The following is a 22,173-nucleotide window of genomic DNA, read 5'->3' as shown; positions in this document are numbered from 1 at the left end:
ATGGGAACAATTTTGGAAACTGGAAATTTCAAATCTAAGATATGCCAAATTAATTAATTTGTTGGGGCTCCCTGCAGAAGAATACAGAGAAATGGGAAGTTTCTAGATAGTGACATGGAAAGGAACAAACTGATAAACATTCAAAAATCTCACAAAACATGATAAACAGTGTCGTTCAAAAATAATAGAACACATTACAGGCAGCCACCTGGAATATGTTAAATACTCTAGTTGTACGTCCTGAATGTGGCAAAACTTGTGGTACACATTTGAAAGAAGAATTACTAGTCAGTTATGTCTATGAAACTGAAGTTTAATCCAGCCAAAAGTACAATGAGTATTTCTTATAATTTTACAAGTTGATATGTGATCTCTGTCAGGTGCAGCAGTCAATGAAACTGATTGTGTGTGTCATTTTTTGTTGACAATGCCACAAGAATATGATAACATGGTAACTGCATTTGAGACATTCTCTACATAAAGACTAAAGTTAAGCTTCATGAAAATAGGCTCATTGATCTTAAAAGTAAACATGCTAACTCTAACAAGAAATGTGGGGATAAGCAGGCGCACAATACATGCAGAAATGGTTTCAGTCATGGAAAAAAAAATTCTTGAATTTTGTTGAAGGTGACAGGCACAGTTCAGGTGGATCAAAACAGTTTAATTCTAAACATTCCAACAGTGGTGAATTTGGACACTGTAATAAAACAAACAAAGACGAGAGGCTTTGCAAATTCAGTAAATTGTGATTCCCAAGAGGTTTCTGTAAGGTTGTATATGTTTCGTTTTTTAGGCTGATGCATTAAATGAATCAGTTTCCTGGTATTTGGACTCTGGTGTGAGTGAATATTTTATGAACATCATAAAAGACGTACATAAAGTGTAAAAGCTTGGAAGACAGATAGTCATTAATGCTGCAAAAACTGGAACTCATTTTACACATTTTATTAACTTAATATGTATCAAAATAGCTAGATAACATTTTTTTAATGGTGTTCAACTTGGCAAAAAATAAATCAACTTCAGTTTTATTGAAACATATGACTCAGTTGATACTTTTTTAATGGTTTTGTTAAGCTTATTTTAATATTTCTTTTTTAAAAACCAGAAACTCAGTCTTCTTCGTATATTGTGGTAATTTTATTGAAATTGTGCTTAAGGACCAGTTTCCAGAAAAGGCCATAGGCAATTCATTGTATCTCACCTAAGAAGATGCTACAGGATAATTGTGCCATTTTAGTCACATGGTTGACTAATTCTTGTTCTTGTGCAGGAGTAAGAACAGGTCTTCTTGCCAAGTGGGATTTCCTGTGAAAATTTGATTTTAATCAACCATAAAGGGTAATTTTTTGTGTGCTCAGCTCTTTTGATGTGCAGGTCAGTGACCTACCTGACTTCACTAAACTTAATGCCTTTCTCACATTTCTCCAGTCCATTTAGTCCTCTGTAATTTTTTTTTCTTGTCCTTGCCATCTGAAATTAGATATGACACCTTATTTAAACATAAACACCTTTTTTCTGAAATTTACAGCATGGGGAAGTATCGACCTTCTGTTGACATTTCCCCATATTCGCCTGTTGATATTACCCCTCTCGGACATCATAGTGGAGACCATACTTTAATGTCATTGCTAATGGCCAAAATGTTACAAAACTCATACTGAAAGACTCACTAGAAAACATACTGTCTGCTTACATTATAGTTATCACTGTTAAAAAAAAATTGAAATACTTACCTTAATTTAAGCATAAGCCAAAACTAACAAAAAATCAATAAAAATTAATTTTTAGTGCCTCAATAGGACTGTCTTTTACAAGGACTCATTGTACCTGCACCCTACTTCTGACATCATCCACTATACTGCAGCACTATCTCCCAATCAATACAGTGCCACTCATCTGACAAAACGATGTTAGTATTCCTCGGGTCTCCCCTATACCTATCTAAAATCTAAAAGTGCTTCTGAAATCTATGGAAGGAATTAACATTGGAGATACAAATACAGTAGAATTGTGCACTATTTATACGGGAGGCAGGAAAACAAGACTTCCACACAAACAGAAGAGAACAAGAGCAAAAAATCCACAGGAGTTAGTACATAGTGATGTCATGGTTCTTATTACTCCAATGTCTTATGACATAAAAAGTACATCATTGCATTTGTAGATGACTACACCCATCTCACAGACTTATGTCTGATGCAATAATAAATCAGAAGTACTGGAATATGTCAAACTGTATGAAACTATAGTTAATATGCTTTTCAATTTGGGGATTAGCAGCTTCCACTATAATGGCAGTGAATATTTTTCAAATAATAAATCAGAAGTACTGGCATGTGATAAACAGTATGAAGCTATGGATACTATGCTTTTCAATTTGATGATTAGCAGTTGGCAGTGAATACTTGTCAAACAACATGAAAGCTTCTTTAAACAGAAGTGATTCCAGTATGAACTCAACAAAATTGAGTGAAAGAGTTCTTATTCAGCGTGCCGACAATGCAAAATACATTTGTCAGCACTTCTGAAAAGTGAAGTTCAGACATCTCTCAGCTGTGACAGAGTTGACATAACAGCTGACTAGATGGAAAAAATGGGGCAAGTGAAGCCACTGTTACATGATGGTGGTGAGTGAGTGTGCTAACTTGTTTTGATTTCCACACTAAAATTGGTGGTAGGAAAACACTAACTGACCTGGTTCACATAAGTACTTAATAGGACTCTGTCTCACTGTGTTCCCATGTCCCCAGAAAGTACCAAGATACACTACTGGCCATTAAAATTGCTACACCATGAAGATGACGTGCTACAGACGTGAAATTTAACCAACGTGAAGAAGATGCTGTGATATGCAAATGATTAGCTTTTCAGAGCATTCACACAAGGTTGGTGCCGATTGCGGCACCTACAATATGCTGACATGGTTTCCAATGGATTTCTCATAAACAAACAGCAGTTGACCAGTGTTGCCTGGTGAAACGTTGTTTTGATGCCTTGTGTAAGGAGGAGAAATGCGTACCATCATGTTTTCGACTTCGATAAAGGTTGGATTGTAGCCTATTGTGACTGTGGTTTATCGTATCGAGACATTGCTGCATGCGTTGGTCAAGATCCAATGACTGTTAGCAGAATAAGGAATCGGTGGGTTCAGGAGGGTAATAGGGAATGCTGTGCTGGATCCCAATGGCCTCATATCACTAGCAATCAAGATGACAGGCATCTTGTCCGCATGGCTGCAACGGATCATGCAGCCACATCTTGATCCCTGAATCAACAAATGGGGATGTTTGCAGGACAACAACCCGTCTGTACAAACAGTTCGATGATGTTTGCAGTGGCGTGGACTATCAACTCAGAGACCATGGCTGCAGTTACCCTTGATGCTGCATCACAGACAGGAGCACCTGTGATGATGTACTCAGCAATGAACCTGGGTGCATGAATGGCAAAATGTCATTTTTTCGGATGAATCCAGGTTCTGTTTACAGTATCATGATGGTCGCATCCGTGTTTGGTGACATCGCGGTGAACGCACATTGGAAGCGTGTGTTCATCATAGCGTTACTGGCGTATCACCCGGTGTGATTGTATGGGGTGCCACTGGTTATACATCTCGGTCACCTCTTGTTCCCATTGATGGCACTTTGAACAGTGGACATTACATTTCAGGTGTGTTATGACCCATGGCTCTACCCTTCATTCGATCCCTGTGGAGCCCTACACTTCTAAAGAATAATCGACGACCGCATGTTGCAGGTCCTGTATGGGCCTTTCTGGATACAGAAAATGTTCAAATGGTGCCCTGGCCGGCACATTCTCCAGATCTCTCAGCAATTGAAAATTCTGCTTAATGGTGGCTGAGCAACTGGCTCGTCACAATACACCAGTAACTACTCTTGAGGATCTGTGGTATCGTGTTGAAGCTGCATGGGCAGCTGTACCTGTACACGCCTCCAAGCTCTGTTTGACTCAATGCCCAAGCGTATCAAGGCCATTATTACAGCTAGAGGTGGTTGTTCTGCGTACTGATTTCTCAGGATTTATGCACCCACATTGTGTGAAAATTTAATCACATGTCAGTTCTAGTATAATATATTTGTCCAATTAATACCCTTCTATCATCTGCATTTCTTCTTGGGGTAGCAATTTTAATGGCCAGTAGTGTATAAACATGACACTGAGCTATGCTGCCAGAGCCAGCCTCTAACTTCAAGATGAAAACCATTTGTAGTACACAGAGATGCAGTCTGTCACCTATTCTACATTTAGGCTCAAAAGCTGCAAGCATCTGCTTGAGCATAAGATTATATACTGAGTTTCTGTGATCTTCGTGGCATGGAGTCACCTCCTGAGCGCACCTACCTCCCTGGTGAGATGTGTGTTTGAATCCATACAGGTAGCTGCCTGGCTATCCTGTTGCTGCACTCAGTTCCTCAAGGAATTCACTGCCAATCATCCCTGCTCAGGGCAGGAAGATACCTTTAACATCAACCATGCTGGGGACTACAGTGTGTTGACCTTCCCTGAGCTGTATTCCATGGCTCAAAGCAGGCCAGCAGCCTTGACAGGGCTGCCACCCATCAGCTGTGGTGTACAGTCTCTGCCAGTTACACTGTCCTGCTGATGTCACCGGATGCTGCTGCATATGCAAGTCGCTGCCCTGACGTACCTGCTGATGGTGGCTTCTCATCAAGTCATCCTGTGGGTAATGGCCACCCCTCCAATGGAGACTGTACCTCTGAACAAACCTGAATAAAAGTCTGATTCAGTCAAGGTTACCTTACACACTACTTGCTTCCAGTCAACACCAACACTCTCAATCCATGTCCACACAAAGGAAGCAGTGCCTCATCCTGAATTTTGCTCATCCATTTCTTCCACCACCGTTGGGGTAATCATGTGGTTCCAACAGTAGAAACACCAAAAAGAAAGCTAGCTGCATGTTGCTGAACAATAAAATCTTTTTGGTCAGAAACAGTACAGACTTCAGTTTACTTAATAAATAGAACACCAATGTGTGCATTAAAAATGATGGTTCCTGCTACTATGTGGCATGGTGCAATACCCAAGTTGCAGAAGCTGAAAGTGTTTGGGTGTGTAAAATGTTTATGACTTTCTGGAAAAGTGATTGCCAGAATACATAAATGATGGAGTTAACATTGATGAACAAAATGCCAATGACAACAGAAATGACTCCCTATCAAGTGATAATTATGCTGAAGATATGAAATCTCATGAAATCTGCACAAGTGTAAGAAAAATAAAATGACCAGCATTGATGGAAGATGGTGCTATATTTGCACTACATGCAGAATTGCACATTGAGACATTGCACACTGCAGACAGTTTCAGGGACATCTTCAGCACAGCATTCAAAGAAGAATGACTTCACGCTGTAGCAGAAGAGATGAGAACAATAAATAAACACATGACATGGACACTATGTGAATGAACTAAAAACAAGAAGGTGCTGACACTAAGTGGGTTTTTTAAGTGAAATGTGATGATGTACGCAACATGCGGATGAGTAGGAAGAACAAACCTGTAATCTTTGGTTATAGTGTTGTGCTTGACACAGTTGAGTCATTTAAATATCTCAGCATAACATTTCAAAGTGATATGAAATGGAACAAGCATCTGAATACTCAACTTTGGTTTATTGGGAGGATGATAGGAAAGAGCGGTTCACCTGTGCAGGGGACCACATACAGGACACAAGTGGGACTTATTCTTAATTACTGCTTGAGAGTTTGGGATCTGTACAGGTCATATTGAAGGAAGACAATGAAGGAATTCAAGGGCGGGCATCTAGATTTTTTACCAGTAGGTTCAAGCTACACTTTAAGTGGTATGGAGATGTTTTGGTAACTCAAATGGGAATCGCTGTAGGGAAGACAATATTCTTTTAGAGAAACACTACTGAGAAAATTTAGGCAACCGGCATTTTAAGCTGACCATCAAACATTTCTACTGCCGCCAACGTCCATTGCAAATAAGGACCATGAACATAAGATTTTGAGAAATAGGGCTCATATGGAGGCATATAGATAGTCGTTTTTCCCTCGCTCTATTTGCAAATGATACAGAAAAGGAAAAGACTAGTAGTGGTACAGGGTACACACTGCCTCACACTGTACAGTGGCTTTCAGAGAATGTATGTAGAGGTAGATGTACATTAGTAGTTATAAAGCTAGGTTAGTTGCTCGTGGTTGTTCTCACAGGAAAAGTTTTCACTAAAATGAGACATATGCTCCTGCTGCAATGTTAACAGCTCTGAGAACATTACTTACTGTCACTATGATTTTATTGGTCCTATAAATTAGCTTTTGTACAGATATGTAATTGTAACATAGGACACATCTTTAAGTCTACAGTCTAGAAGATACATACATATAATGGTTTATGCAGTAAATACATATAATAGCTTGCACCTTGTGTACATAATGTTACATAACACACAATGATTTAAAATACATAATCTTTTGCAATACAGTGTTACACAATACACAGTGACTTCAAACAAATTATCTTTTACAATACATGAAGTTAATCAGTACATAGTAATTTACAGTACCAGAGTATAAAAACTAAAATTTTGTGACCTAATATGAGGTGTGATTAAAAACTAATGGGAATTCAGAATGTGTTGTGCAATGCATGCCTTCAATGCAGTTAAGTTTGCAATCAGAACACTGAACACATCATCTTTCAGATGACCCCACAGCCAGAAGTCACACGGATTAAGATCTGGTGATAGGGATGGCCATGCTGTAGGGAAATGGCCACTGCTAATTCTAGCATTTCCAAAATGGTGCTTCAGCAGCTGCTTAACCGGATTTGCAGTGTGCAGAGGTGCACCATCTTGCATAAAAATAATCTCATCCACACTGTTGGAGAGATAATGTGGTTTCACAAAAGACACTCATACCACTTGCCAGTGACAGTTCAGGTAACAGGACCAGAAGCACCTGTCTCTTTGAAAAAAATATGGTCCTATGATAAATGATGCCGCAAGCCCACACCACACAGAGGCCTTTTGAAGATGAAGTGGTACTGGTTGATTTGCGTGTGGCTTTTCCGTTGCCCATATTCAACAATTCTGTGTATTTACATATCCTGTCACATGGAAGAGGGCTTCATCTGCCTGAAAAATCTTCCGTGGCCAATCATCGCCCACTTCCATGCAAGCACAGAATTCTAAAGCAGAAGTCTCTCTTGCTGGCACGTCAACAGGATGCAACTTGTGCACATTGGTAACTTTGAATGGATAGTAAAGAAGGATGTTTCATAGGATTTTACACACTGTGCTTACGGGTATGTCCAATGTTTGGGCAATTCTCCGTGCACAACATGTCTGCACACCACACCTCGTCTCCTCCTGTATTGCTGTGGTCACTGCTTCCACTGACATCAAATCAATTTCTTTCCTCCCTATAGCATGTTACACACCAAAAGGACCTGTCTTTTCAAATTTACAAATCATTTTCTCCAGACCAATGGCAATCATCGAACCGATCCCATTTTTCAAACCCCTCAGTGTCCGGAACCTCTGCAGAGCAACATGTACACAGACATCATTCTTGTAATGCAGCTTTACAGGCAGAGCACGGTCCTGCATTGAGACACTCATGACGATCGTCGCAGACGCGAGAGGAGGAAAAGCCGGATATCCGGTGTTTTTATACTAACTTCAATGGGTCATACACATGACAGGTGTTTTCATCGGCGTATTCTGACACACACAGTGGTATCTATTGATCAATTTTCACACTATTGTTTTCATTTTCCATGTTTTCCTCCCTTCCTGATAATATTCAATCACAGTTTGAAATCATTCTGATCAGTAGTGTTATTTCTACAGCGTTTTGAAAGTTTAACTTTAACTATAATCACTCTGTACATTTTTTTTTTTTTTTATAATTAGATACCACTGCAGTAGAGTAATCATTTAATCTGAATGTCAATTATTTCATTTTGTTTGAATCATTTCTAAAAGAACTACTTTCTGGTAACTCTACTTAATTTGCACCACAATTGTTGATTGTTTATTGTTTGGTGATATTCTCAAGTATTTTAGCTTTATTCTTGTATTGCTGTATTTTGTGATCATATTTCATGTGCTTTTGCTTTCTGAACAATAGACTGAATCATTTTACAAAACTGATAGCATTGTAGTTTTAACTCTTTTGACCACTGCTTTTTCTCTGAGTTGGATCAGCTATTTTTGAAAAGAGTAAAGTTATATAAATGCTTAGTATATAGTATTAGATAAATACTGCAGTTGGGATGTTCAAGAGGAATATCAGTGGCTTTTTCCTAACAGTGGTTTTACTCCTAATATATGTCCACAAAGCAATCTGTTAGTAATTCTTCGTTTTGTATACAAAACAAAGTGTATGTGTGTATGTCCGGGAGCTCCTCCCAAACCCCTGGATTAATTTCAACAAATTTGGCACAGAAACAGCAGGTCTCATGATTATCAGCACATTGAGTATACAACCTCCTAGCTCCAGTAGGAGGTGAGATACAGGTAAAAAGATGTTTTTGCAACCCTAGTGTATAGGCTGTCCTGCACAACGGGATGTTGTGCGGGAACAGTATCGGTATACTAAATCAAATGCCAGCCCCTGATATGTAGCTGACCTGCATGACAGGTGTGATTTGTCGAAGTAGTATTGGCCCTATTTATTGACTTGTTTTGCATGGCGACCTCTATGTCATGGGCAAATAAATGATTTTTAAGCCACTGATGCCTAGCCAGCCCTGCGTGACAGATGTGTTATGGGAGTAGTATCAATCTGCTTTGATGAATTGTACTGCAGGGACTACATGGCTGATGAGAATGGGTGGGGACAGGTTGAGATGGATAGAGGAGGGGATAGAGAGAGTGAGGGGCAGATAAAATGGAGAGAGAGAGGGGAGGACAAAATGGAGAGAGAGAGAGAGGAGGATGAGGGGGAGATGCATGAAGCAGGTGGGAGGTGTTGAGAGATAGTGGGCAGCTGTAAAGGGAACAGGGGGATGCAGAGATGGAAAGGGAGAGGGGGTGGAGGAAATGGTCAGAGGGAGGGGGAAGAAAGATTGGTTAGAGAGAGGGGTGGAGGAAATGGACAAAGAGAGGGGGAGGAGGGGATGAAGAGATAGACAGAGTGGGAAGGAGGAGATTGACAGGATGAGGTGGGAGAATATGGTGGACAGACAGAGGCAGGAAGAGGGGGGATAAAGAGGAGGGAGGAGAAAAGAGGAGGAGGAGGAGGAGGAGGAGGAGGAACAGTATTCAATATACCTATCAAAAGCATATGTTGGCAGAGATAGCAGTCATTTGTGTGTGTGAGTTGGCTTGCTTGTGTGATTACGTGTGTGTGTGTGTTTTCCTTTCTGAAGAAGGCTTTTGCTGAAGGCTCAGGTGCATAACAGTCTTTTTGTTGTGCCTGTTTGCAGCTCAACAAGTCATCCCTACAATAAGTAAAAATATATTCTTTTCATTATATTGTTTGTATATGAGACCCTTTTCTTGAATTACTGACTATTTGTATACTGTCTGTAGTTTTTCGAATCATCAAATATCATTACAAGTGAATGTTTAGAATGCCTTGTAACAGGATACCTATGATCTGCTTCAATCAGTATCATGTATTATTTTTTTGGGAAAAGAAGCCCCAAAAGTCAGAGAAGGAATAGTAGCAGAAATTGAGAAAAAGAACAGTTAAAGGCTGTGGACATTGTTGGTTTGGTTACATGTCAAAGACTTCTGTGAAGAAAAACCTTGAATGAAAGATCACCTCATGAATATCATCAAATACAATTTTTGTAAAGAATGGTAGTTAGGGGTCAATACAAGAATGTCAAAGGGAAATGCGATGCCAACCACAACTTGCCATGTAAAGAGGAACTTTGTGAATGTGATGAACTTCAATATACATGGTACTTTGACTCTTGGAAGCTCTGTGTTAATCCTGTGCTATGTATGATCCTCCAAGCTTATAAAACAGCTATTCAGACTGTGGGTTCTTGGGTTCTATGATCAACTCAATACATTTCATTTATTTATTATGTTTTTCCTCGTGTGTAACTGCAGTTTGTAATTTTGTAATGTTGTGTCCGAGGCATGATAATAATAATACTAATAGTGATATGTAAACAATGTGTGAGACTTGAATTTAAATTATATATAAAACTGGTACATATTTACTTATGGCTCATTTGAAATGTTCCATTCCAGTTCTCAGGAGTCTTCCAAAATGTACCAGAAAACGTCCACATTCTAACTTTGGAACCATGGAAAAATAATACAGTATTATTGCGGCTAGAACATATACTTGAAAATAATGAAGATCCTATCCTTTCAAATGCCACTGTAGTAAATTTGGAGGTATGTATCTACAGAGTACAGTGTCAGTATTTTCAATGCATATGAATATCCTCCTGTAAAACATGTGCAAAAGTAAATGTATTTGTTTGTATAGTAAATGTAGTTGTTTGTGTTTGCTTCTACTCTGTTGTCACAAGTGGAAGGCAATTTAAGGCATGAATGCTAGTCCCATATTTCCAATCACTCAGCCATTTACCATTCTTAACATGCAACCATTTAATAGTCCTTTTTTCTAGTGCTGTCTTATAACCCTGAATCAGTTGTAGTCTCTGATAATTTAATTTTAATTATTTCTAATTATACATGAGACTCTGCTATGTAGAAAATTTAAAGCCAGTTGTAAATATTACCTGGCAACAGAGATTTTTGCTTGATAACTACTTACTAATTCTACCATCTTGGTCTACTTCACTTGATAACTACCCATTTGTGTGCCGCTATTGAGCTGCCCATCCCTTTGTGCATGGATCCAGACTGACTATTCCTAATTCTCTACTATCGAACATTCAATCTAAACTTTTCATTTATATACATTATTGCAGAAGAATATTAACTAAAAATCAAGGAAACAATAACTTCCTAACTAATTATGAGAATACATATATGCACATGTGGTAAACAAACATCTTGAAGCTACCTTGAATCTTCCCTGTATCATAAAGAAATCTGGTATAACTATCTATAGTGATGCTACTATACTAGCCTTTCTTGTGTGATTGGGAGTACTCATATTAATACAATTCCAGATGAAACTATTTTAATTAATCATGGAACTTCATATTATCTCTATTATTGAACCAATTTTCTGTGAGTAGGCAAGACTCAAGATTAATCAGAATCAGTTAAATTTCTTGTTTACACAAAACATTAAATTATATAATCCCTGTCATTTACATTACTTGGAGAAACAGCCACTTACCAAGTGCTCATTCAAGAACCAATTGGAGCAGGACAGACCAATATGCTGTCATTAAATAAAGTGCTTGTGTATGTCTTGAGATACTGATTTCAATTAAAACGTGAAATTCGAAACCTTTTTATAGATTCAGTTAATCCCCATATGGTCTTTTATTTCCACACACATTGTGTGCACTGACACGAGGTATTGGAGGACATGAAAACAAATCTTAACTACAGAATTACTTGCTTTACATGAATAATAATTCATCATTTCTTTCTTTTACTTTTCATTATTTGTGACAGAACTCATAATTAAAATAAACTTCAAAAGCTTTACACATAGTTCAGTTGATTTCAAAGTGTGGTAAAAGGTAGTTCTAATAAGGGTTAAGAGAGTCCTTAATTACATTTTTGCAAGTATTAAAATGAAAATGGAGGATTTTAATGCAAAAAATAGGACAACTAAGAATTTAATAATTTATCCACTATACTGGTGATTACACACAGTGGTTGTTGTTGTTGTTGTGGTCTTCAGTCCTGAGACTGGTTTGATGCAGCTCTCCATGCTACTCTATCCTGTGCAAGCTTCTTCATCTCCCAGTACCTACTGCAACCTACATCCTTCTGAATCTGCTTAGTGTACTCATCTCTCGGTCTCCCTCTACGATTTTTACCCTCCACACTGCCCTCCAATGCTAAATTTGTGATCCCTTGATGCCTCAAAACATGTCCTACCAACCGATCCCTTCTTCTAGTCAAGTTGTGCCACAAACTTCTCTTCTCCCCAATCCTATTCAATACCTCCTCATTAGTTACGTGATCTATCCACCTTATCTTCAGTATTCTTCTGTAGCACCACATTTCGAAAGCTTCTATTCTCTTCTTGTCCAAACTAGTTATCGTCCATGTTTCACTTCCATACATGGCTACACTCCAAACAAATACTTTCAGAAATGACTTCCTGACACTTAAATCTATATTCGATGTTAACAAATTTCTCTTCTTCAGAAATGCTTTCCTTGCCATTGCCAGTCTACATTTTATATCCTCTCTACTTCGACCATCATCAGTTATTTTACTTCCTAAATAGCAAAACTCCTTTACTACTTTAAGTATCTCATTTCCTAATCTAATTCCCTCAGCATTACCCGATTTAATTGGACTACATTCCATTATCCTCGTTTTGCTTTTGTTGATGTTCATCTTATATCCTCCTTTCAAGACACTGTCCATTCCGTTCAACTGCTCTTCCAAGTCCTTTGCCGTCTCTGACAGAATTACAATGTCATCGGCGAACCTCAAAGTTTTTACTTCGTCTCCATGAATTTTAATACCTACTCCAAATTTTTCTTTTGTTTCCTTTACTGCTTGCTCAATATACAGATTGAATAACATCGGGGAGAGGCTACAACCCTGTCTCACTCCTTTCCCAACCACTGCTTCCCTTTCATGCCCCTCGACTCTTATGACTGCCATCTGGTTTCTGTACAAATTGTAAATAGCCTTTCGCTCCCTGTATTTTACCCCTGCCACCTTTAGAATTTGAAAAAGAGTATTCCAGTCAACATTGTCAAAAGCTTTCTCTAAGTCTACAAATGCTAGAAACGTAGGTTTACCTTTTCTTAATCTTTCTTCTAAGATAAGTCGTAAGGTCAGTATTGCCTCACGTGTTCCAACATTTCGACGGAATCCAAACTGATCCTCCCCGAGGTCCGCATCTACCAGTTTTTCCATTCGTCTGTAAAGAATTCGCGTTAGTATTTTGCAGCTGTGACTTATTAAACTGATAGTTCGGTAATTTTCACATCTGTCAGCACCTGCTTTCTTTGGGATTGGAATTATTATATTCTTCTTGAAGTCTGAGGGTATTTGGCCTGTCTCATACATCTTGCTCACCAGCTGGTAGAGTTTTGTCATGACTGGCTCTCCCAAGGCCGTCAGTAGTTCTAATGGAATGTTGTCTACTCCGGGGGCCTTGTTCCGACTCAGGTCTTTCAGTGCTCTGTCAAACTCTTCACGCAATATCGTATCACCCATTTCGTCTTCATCTACATCCTCTTCCATTTCCATAATATTGTCCTCAAGTACATCACCCTTGTATAAACCTTCTATATACTCCTTCCACCTTTCTGCCTTCCCTTCTTTGCTTAGAACTGGGTTGCCATCTGAGCTCTTGATATTCATACACGTTCATACCTCTCCAAAGGTCTCTTTAATTTTCCTGTAGGCAGTATCTATCTTACCCCTAGTGAGGTAAGCCTCTACATCCTTACATTTATCCTCTAGCCATCCCTGTTTAGCCATTTTGCACTTCCTCTCGATCTCATTTTTGAGACGTTTGTATTCCTTTTTGCCTGCTTCATTTACTGCATTTTTATATTTTCTCCTTTCATCAATTAAATTCAATATTTCTTCTGTTACCCAAGGATTTCTAGCAGCCCTCGTCTTTTTACCTACTTTATCCTCTGCTGCCTTCACTACTTCATCCCTCAGAGCTACCCATTCTTCTTCTACTGTATTTCTTTCCCCTATTCCTGTCAATTGTTCCCTTATGCTCTCCCTGAAACTCTGTACAACCTCTGGTTCTTTCAGTTTATCCAGGTCCCATCTCCTTAATTTCCCACATTTTTGCAGTTTCTTCAGTTTTAATCTACAGGTCATAACCACTAGATTGTGGTCAGAGTCCACATCTGCCCCTGGAAATGTCTTACAACTTAAAACCTGGTTCCTAAATCTCTGTCTTACCATTATATAATCTATCTGATACCTTTTAGTATCTCCAGGGTTCTTCCACGTATACAACCTTCTTTCATGATTCTTAAACCAAGTGTTACCTATGACTAAGTTGTGCTCTGTACAAAATTCTACTAGGCGGCTTCCTCTTTCATTTCTTAGCCCCAATCCATATTCACCTACTATGTTTCCTTCTCTCCCTTTTCCTACACTCGAATTCCAGTCACCCATTACTATTAAATTTTGAAGTGGTCATGGATTAAATTAGTTGGAGGAATACAGCAACCAATCACTTTTTAAATGTGTTTATTCATGCCAAGATTTTCACCCACTTCAATCTATCTAATTATAACTTCATCATTGATATGTTTGCCCAAATGCATTTTGAATGCTGCAATCTGTTCACACTGATGATATGGTGATGATGGACAATAAATGACAGTAGTCGATCTACATCTATACTCTGCAAACCTCTAGGTAATGTATGGTAGAGGATATTAGCCATTGTACAACATAGTAGTAGTGATTTTTCCTGTTTCACTCGTGCACGGAGTCCAGGAAGCATCACTGCTAAAATCCGTCTATTTGCATTTTAATTAGCCTGAACTTGCCTCTGCAGTCCCTATGGGAGATACACATAGGAGACTGTAGTATAAGTTGGGATTCTTTATTTAATACTAGCTCATTAAATTCTATACACTATATTCCTAGATCACTTACTTAATAATGGTGCACAAACATTGTTGGAGGCTTTTTTATGGGACAGCCGATGTCTCTTTTTAAGCTTGCAGCAGAACACGATTTTCAATATTTCTGTTATGCACTGCCATGTATGAAACGAGCTTGTGACCATTTATTCTGTCTCCTTGGGCCATTTACGCCTTATTAAAGCTGGAGGCAAAGCAATTCAGAAGGAAGATGCAAAATTATTCCAAATGGAACAATGCTATAATTTATGTAGTTGACAAGAAAGATAACACAGAAGACATGAAAAACTACAGACTTATCTGTGTCCTCCTCCACTCCTCACCCCAGAAGACATGCTAATACTGTGTATGACTTCCTCTAGCCTCGATAATGGCCTCAATTACACAAAGTTCTTCAGCAGAAACCACTCATTGACGATTATGTCCTGCAGAGTGGAACTGCAGGGATACTGACTGCTTTACTTCAGCTGCTGTTCCAAACAGCAAGGACATTGTTGATAGGATTATGACTGGGCAATTTAGTGGGCCACTCAAGATGTAGGAGCATGTCCAAGTGTTCACCAATCTAGGGATAAATGTGTGCAGCCCTTTGAACACAGCTGTTGTGATCTTAGAAGATGACATTGCCCACAGGTGCTCAACATTAACATGTAAAACATGGCTGTGAGTGACGTACCATTACTTGTAGTCGTGCTGGACAGTCTGCAGTTCTGTTTCAACCAATTGGGCAGTTTCATTCATGGTGTGGTCATGTCCCAACTTGATACCTCCTTTCTGCCATGACTTCACATCATCCCATCTTACTATGCTGATTGCATACAAGTGCCTGCCACAAATACACCACTTCACTGCCATGACCTACATCAGTGTTACACAGTCATACAAGTATGTGGTACCATCAGTCCACAACCTACAGTGCTCAAAAGTGACCAGCTTACATGTTTGAGGATGTATTAACATTCTGTTCAACAAGCTTATAAGACACAAAACGAATTTTTCACTCTGTAACAGACTGTGCACTGATACGAAACTTCCTGTAAGATTAAAACAATGTGCAAGAACAGGAGATGAACAGAGGACCTTTGCCTTTCGTGGACACATTCTCTAACAACTGAGCACTTGCCACCAAAAGGCAAATATCCTGGGTTTGTTTCCTGGTCCAGCACACAGTTTTAATCTGACTTTCACAGTTCTATGATATTCTACATCTACAGCTATACTCTGCAAACCACCATGAGATGCATAGCAGAGTGTATGTCCCATTGTATCAGTTATTAGGGTTTATGGCAGTTATAAGTGTTGAGGGGCATGAAAGGGAAGCAGTGGTTGGGAAAGGAGTGAGACAGGGTTGTAGTGTCTCCCTGATGTTATTCAATCTGTATATTGAGCAAGCAGTAAAGGAAACAAAAGAAAAATTTGGAGTAGGTATTAAAATCCATGGAGAAGAAAAAAAAAACTTAGAGGTTCGCCGATGACATTGTAATTCTGTCAGAGACAGCAAAGGACTTGGAAGAGCAGTTGAATGGAATGGACAGTGTCTTGAATGGAGGATATAAGATGAACATCAACAAAAGCAAAACAAGGATAATGGAATGTAGGCGAATTAAGTCGGGTGATGTTGAGGGTATTAGATTAAGAAATGAGACACTTAAAGTAGTAAAGGAGTTTTGCTATTTGGGGAGCAAAATAACTGATGATGGTCAAAGTAGAGAGGATATAAAATGTAGACTGGCAATGGCAAGGAAAGCGTTTCTGAAGAAGAGAAATTTGTTAACATTGAGTATAGTTTTAAGTGTCAGTAAGTCGTTTCTGAAAGTATTTGTATGGGGTGTAGCCATGTATGGAAGTGAAACATGGACAATAAATAGTTCAGACAAGAAGAGAACAGAAGCTTTCAAAATGTGGTGCTACAGAAGAATGTTGAAGATGAGGTGGGTAGATCACATAACTAATGAGGAGGTATTGAATAGGATTGGGGAGAAGAGAAGTTTGTGGCACAACTTGACTAGAAGAAGGGATCGGCTGGTAGGACATGTCCTGAGGCATCAAGGGATCATAAATTTAGCATTGGAGGGCAGCATGGAGGGTAAAAATCATAGAGGGAGACAAAAAGATGAATACACTAAGCAGATTCAGAAGAATGTAGGTTGCAGTAGGTACAGGGAGATGAAGAAGCTTGCACAGGATAGATTAGCATGGAGAGCTGCATCAAACAAGTCTCAGGACTGAAGACCACAACAACAACAACAACCCATTCTATTCACATATGGAGCATAGGAAGAATAATTCTTTGAATGTCTTTGTGTGTGCAGTAATTATTCGTCTTATCCTCACAATCTCTGTGTGAGCAATATGTAGTGTTGTAGTATATTCCTAGAGTCATCATTTAAACCTGGTTCTTGAATTTTTATTTATAGACTTTCTCAGGATAGTTTACATCTATCTTCAAGAGTCTTCCAGTTCAGTTTCTTTAGTATCTCTATGAGTCTCTGCCATGGATCAAACAAACCTTTCATTTGTGGTGCCCTTCTCTGTGTAGATTTAGTATGCCCTGTGGTCCTATCTGGTTTGGGTTTCACACACCTGAGCAATATTTTAGAACCGGTTGCACAAGCGATTTGTAATCTCCTTTGTTGAGTGCACTTCCCCTGTATTTTAACTTTAAACTGAGGCCTACCACCTGCTATACTCACAACTGAGCCTGTGTCCCAGGCATTTGTAGGAACTGGCCAGGTCCATATTATAGTTATATGATACTAGGCTCATTTGCATTTTGTGAAGTGCACAGGTTTATATTTCTGAACATTTAAAGCAAGTTGCCAGTCTTTGCAAAAAGCCTTATTTTACGATTAATATTGTGTGCAAGGTCAATAATATGCACCATGAATATCACAAGTCCCAACACACTTCCCAATGGTGCACCCAAGTTACTCCTACATCCAAATATGACTCTCCATCCCTTATAACATGCAGTGTCTTCACTACCAAAAAGTCCTCAAGCCAGGCACAATTTTCACTTCATGCCCCCAATGATCATACTTTTGACAGTAAGTGTAGGTGTGATATTGAGTCAAATGCTTTTTGGAAATCAAGAAATATTGCACCTACATGACTGCCTTGATCCAAAGCTTTCAGTATGTCACATGAGAAAAGTGTGAGTTGAGTTTCACATGATCGATGTTTTTGCAAATCATGCTATTTGGCATGGAAGAGGTCATTCTGTTCAAGATACCTCATTATGTTTGAGCTCAGAACACATTCTAAGATTCTTCAACAAATCAATGTGAAGGATATTGGACAGCAGTTTTGTGGATCACTTCTACTACCCTTCTTGCAGGCCAGTGTGACCTGGTTTTTTTTTTTTTTACAATAACTGGCCAAGGTTTTTTGTTTGAGGGATCTACAATAGATTTTATTCAGAAGCCGCAAATTCAGTACAGAATCTGACAGAGATTACATTGGGCCCTGAAGCTTTGTTCGATTTTAATGATTTCAGCTGCTTCTCAACACCACTGACACTAATATTTATTTATTTCACCTTTCCAGAGGTATGAGGATTACATTGGGGCAATTCTCCTGGATTTTCCTTTATAAAGGAACACTTAAAACTGGAGTTAAGCATTTCAGCTTTTGCTTTGCTACCCTCAGTTTCAGTTCCTGTCTCATTCATTAAGCACTGGACACTAACTTTGGTACCAGTAACATCCTTTACATATGATCAGAATTTCTTTGGGTTTTGTGGAATATCATTTGACAATATTCTGATTTGGTGCTCATTGAAGGCATCGCACACTGCTCTCATAACAGCAAAACGTGCTTCATTTACCATCTCTCTACCTATAGCTTATAACATCCCAGCTTCCTCAACCAAATTATAACGTCCCAGGACTTTCTGCACCAAATTATAACATTTCAGCTCCTCAACACCAAATTAAAACGTTGCATTAGGAGGTGTCTGCTTCGTGCAAAAGGTCTTGAGTTCATATTGACAACAACAAGTAATTCTTCATTACAGACGTTTATTTACAAACAGAACTGACAGACTTCCCAGACTCAACAACTGACTCTCAGAGCTAACCACACTGCGTATCCGAACTTCCGAACTGGCATCTGACAACTCCTAGGTGTATTAATATCTTTCCAAATAATGAGAGTCTTTGACAATGTTTTGTTTACAATACGATAGCAATTCACGACTTAAAACTAAATTAGACATTACAGAATTTTAGTATAGATTAAAGTAAGTAAAAGGATCAGTACATATAAATTCTTACTAGCATAATTTCCAAATAGATTTTATAACATTTTTCTACCAGCTTCTGGATAACCTTCACCAGACTTGCACCGACGTTTCCAGAAATATCTTGACATTTGATTTCTGGATATTTCTTGAGTGATTTAGAACAACTATTTATATGTAAAATGATTTAAATCGTGTTTCAAAACGTAAATAAATCTTTTTAGCAATATTTCTTGATACAAATCGTCTTTCGAAATTAGGTTATGAAACAGTTTTCACAAGTTTTCGTATTTTTGCGATCATAATATAGAATTTCTCCATAGAAAGTTCCAGAAGTATGCATTAAACGTTCATTTACAGATTTTCTCCTTAGCTGGTGAGTTTTTAAAAGTATCTTGTCCATATTATACGAAATAATTTAGCTCAAAACTGATAATTTATACAATTAATCAGAGCTACAGCAAACAGTGAGTCTTTCTTTTACAAAATGAAATATAATTACAAAATTGAATGAAAATAGGTTACTAACACTAATATATATTTATATTAATTCTATTTTGTCCTTTCTGTGCAAAATGTCCTAATATTAACACAGTACAATATTTAAACATCACCAAAGTTTCCCTTTACATTTTGCATATCTGTATCGACATCCCCTAAAAGTCTACAGTATCGAATACTTCAATATGTCCCAATATGCCCTGTAATGTTACAAGCTCTACACATTCTATCTATAGCCCTACCTATTATTCAATCATCTCCATTTTTTTAGAAGTTTCTTTACACTGATTGTATAGAATGGAGGTTCCCTCCCTTTATGAACCAATCTGCTGGATACATATGTATCCAGTGCATGGTCAACTATTCTTTTGAGCTTGAGCCATAATTCCTCTACATGTGCTTGCCCTGTGCTGAAAGTGCCAAGTCCCTCATTGAGATACGATACTACTGATGTTTTATCTTGTTTACTGAACATGTATATCTTTCTGCATGTTTTAGCTGTCCTTTGTACTTTGGTAATCACTACTGCCACAACAGCACAGTGGTCACTGATACCCGTTTCGTTGTGGACAGCCTCAAAGAAGTCAGGCCTACTTGTTGCCAATATATTCAATATATTTCCATCATGAGTGTCGTTCCTAACTAACTATTCTAGGTATTTTTCAGAGAAAGCATTTAGTATTGTTTCACAGGATGTTGTATCAAGCTCACCATTGACAAAACTGTAGTTTTCCCAGTTAATTGTTGGATGATTAAAGTGTCCACCAATGTAGTGTAAGGAGGGCTATGCAAGAGGCATTCAATGAATTCAAAAGTAAAGTTCTATGTACTGACTTGGCAGAAAATCCAAAGATATGTTGGTCTTATGTCAAGGAGGTAGGTGGTTAAAAACAAAATGTCCAGACACTGTGACGAAAATGGTACTGAAACAGAGGATGACAGGATAAAGGCCGAAATACTAAATGTCTTTTTCCAAAGCTGTTTCACAGAGGAAGACTGCACTGTAGCTCCCTCGCTAGATTGTCACACAGATGACAAAATGGTAGATATTGAAATAGAGGACAGAGGGACAGAAAAACAATTAAAATCGCTCAAAAGAGGAAAGCCACTGGACCTGTGGGATACCAGTTCGATTTTACACACAGTACATGAAGGAACTTGCCCCCCTTCTTGCAGCGGCGTACCGTAGGTCTCTAGAAGAGCGTAGCATTCCAAAGGATTGGAAAAGGGCACAGGTCATCCCCGTTTTCAAGAAGGGATGTCGAACAGATGTGCAGAACTGTAGACTTATATCTCTAACATCAATCAGTTGTGCAATTTTGGAACGTATTATGTTAGAGTATAATGACTTTTCTGGAGACTAGAAATCCGCTCTGTAGGAACCAGCATGGGTTTTGAAAAAGACGATCGTGTGAAACCCAGCTCATGCTATTCATCCACGAGACTCAGAGGGCCATAGACACGGGTTCCTAGGAAGATGCTGTGTTTCGTGACTTCCGCAAAGCATTTGATACAGTTCCCCACAATCATTTAATGAACAAAGTAAGAGCATATGGACTATCAGACCAATTTTGTGATTGGATTGAAGAGTTCCTAGATAACAGAACACAGCAGGTCATTCTCAATCGAGGGAAGTCTTCCGAAGTAAGAGTGATTTCAGGTGTGCTGCAGGGGAGTGTCGTAGGACCGTTGCTATTCAAAATGTACATAAATTACCTTGCAGATAACATCAGAAGTTCACTGAGGCCTTTTGCGGATGATGCTGCGATATATCGAGATGTTGTAACAAAGGAAAATTGTACTGAAATGCAGGAGGATCTGCGACGAATTGACGCATAGTGCACGGAATGGCAATTGGATCTCAATGTAGACAAGTTTAATGTACTGTGGATACACAGAAAGAAAGATCCTTTATCATTTAGCTACAATATAGCAGGTCGGCAACTGGAAGCAATTAATTCCATAAATTATCTGGAAGTAGGCATTAGGAGTGATTTAAAATGGAATGATCATATAAAGTTGATCATCGGTAAAGCAGATGCCAGACTGAGATTCATTGGAAGAATCCTAAGGAAATGAAATCCAAAAACAAAGGTAGTAGGTTACCGTACACTTGTTTGCCCACTGCTTGAATATCGCTCACCAGTGTGGGATCTGTACCAGATAGGGTTGATAGAAGAGATAGAGAAGATCCAATGGAGAGCAGCAAGCTTTGTTACAGGATCATTTATTAATTGCGACAGTGTTAGGAGCTGATAGATACGACTCTAGTGTAAGACTTTGCAGGAGATATGCTCAGTAGCTCAGTACGGGCTTTTGTTGAAGTTTCAAGAACGTACCTTCACCAAGGAGTCAAGCAGTATATTGCTCCCTCCTACGTACATCTCATGACGAGACCATGAGGATAAAATCAGAGAGATTAGAGTCCACACAGAGGCATACTGACAAACTTTCTTTCCATGAACAATACGAGAATGGAACAGAAGGGAGAACCAACAGAAGTACTCAAAGTACGCTCCACCACACACCGTCAGGTGGCTTGCGGGGTATGGATGTAGATGTGGATGATTGCAGTATTATAGGGGAACAACTTAACTGAGGTTTTCTCTAAAGTTTTCAGTTACATCAGGGGATGAGTCTGGTGGGTGACAGAAGAATCCAATGCCCACCCCTGCTACTGACACTTGCCCAAATAATCTCACATGCAGCTTCAA

General features: G+C 38.8%; 1 protein-coding gene across 3 annotated transcripts in view; it reads left to right on the top strand.

The window, feature by feature from the left end:
* LOC126284816 (lysosomal alpha-mannosidase-like) overlaps positions 1-22,173 on the top strand; it is a 264,961-nt gene that overhangs the window by 229,907 nt on the left and 12,881 nt on the right. For all 3 annotated transcript variants that reach the window (XM_049984023.1, XM_049984040.1, XM_049984031.1), the window contains one exon: positions 10,229-10,378. In XM_049984023.1, coding sequence (XP_049839980.1) covers positions 10,229-10,378 — 150 coding nt within the window. The remainder of the gene's footprint in view (positions 1-10,228; positions 10,379-22,173) is intronic.

Source organism: Schistocerca gregaria, chromosome 1, assembly GCF_023897955.1.
Source record: "Schistocerca gregaria isolate iqSchGreg1 chromosome 1, iqSchGreg1.2, whole genome shotgun sequence".
Taxonomy (NCBI): domain Eukaryota; kingdom Metazoa; phylum Arthropoda; class Insecta; order Orthoptera; family Acrididae; genus Schistocerca; species Schistocerca gregaria.
This window is presented reverse-complemented; position numbering and strand designations above follow the sequence as displayed.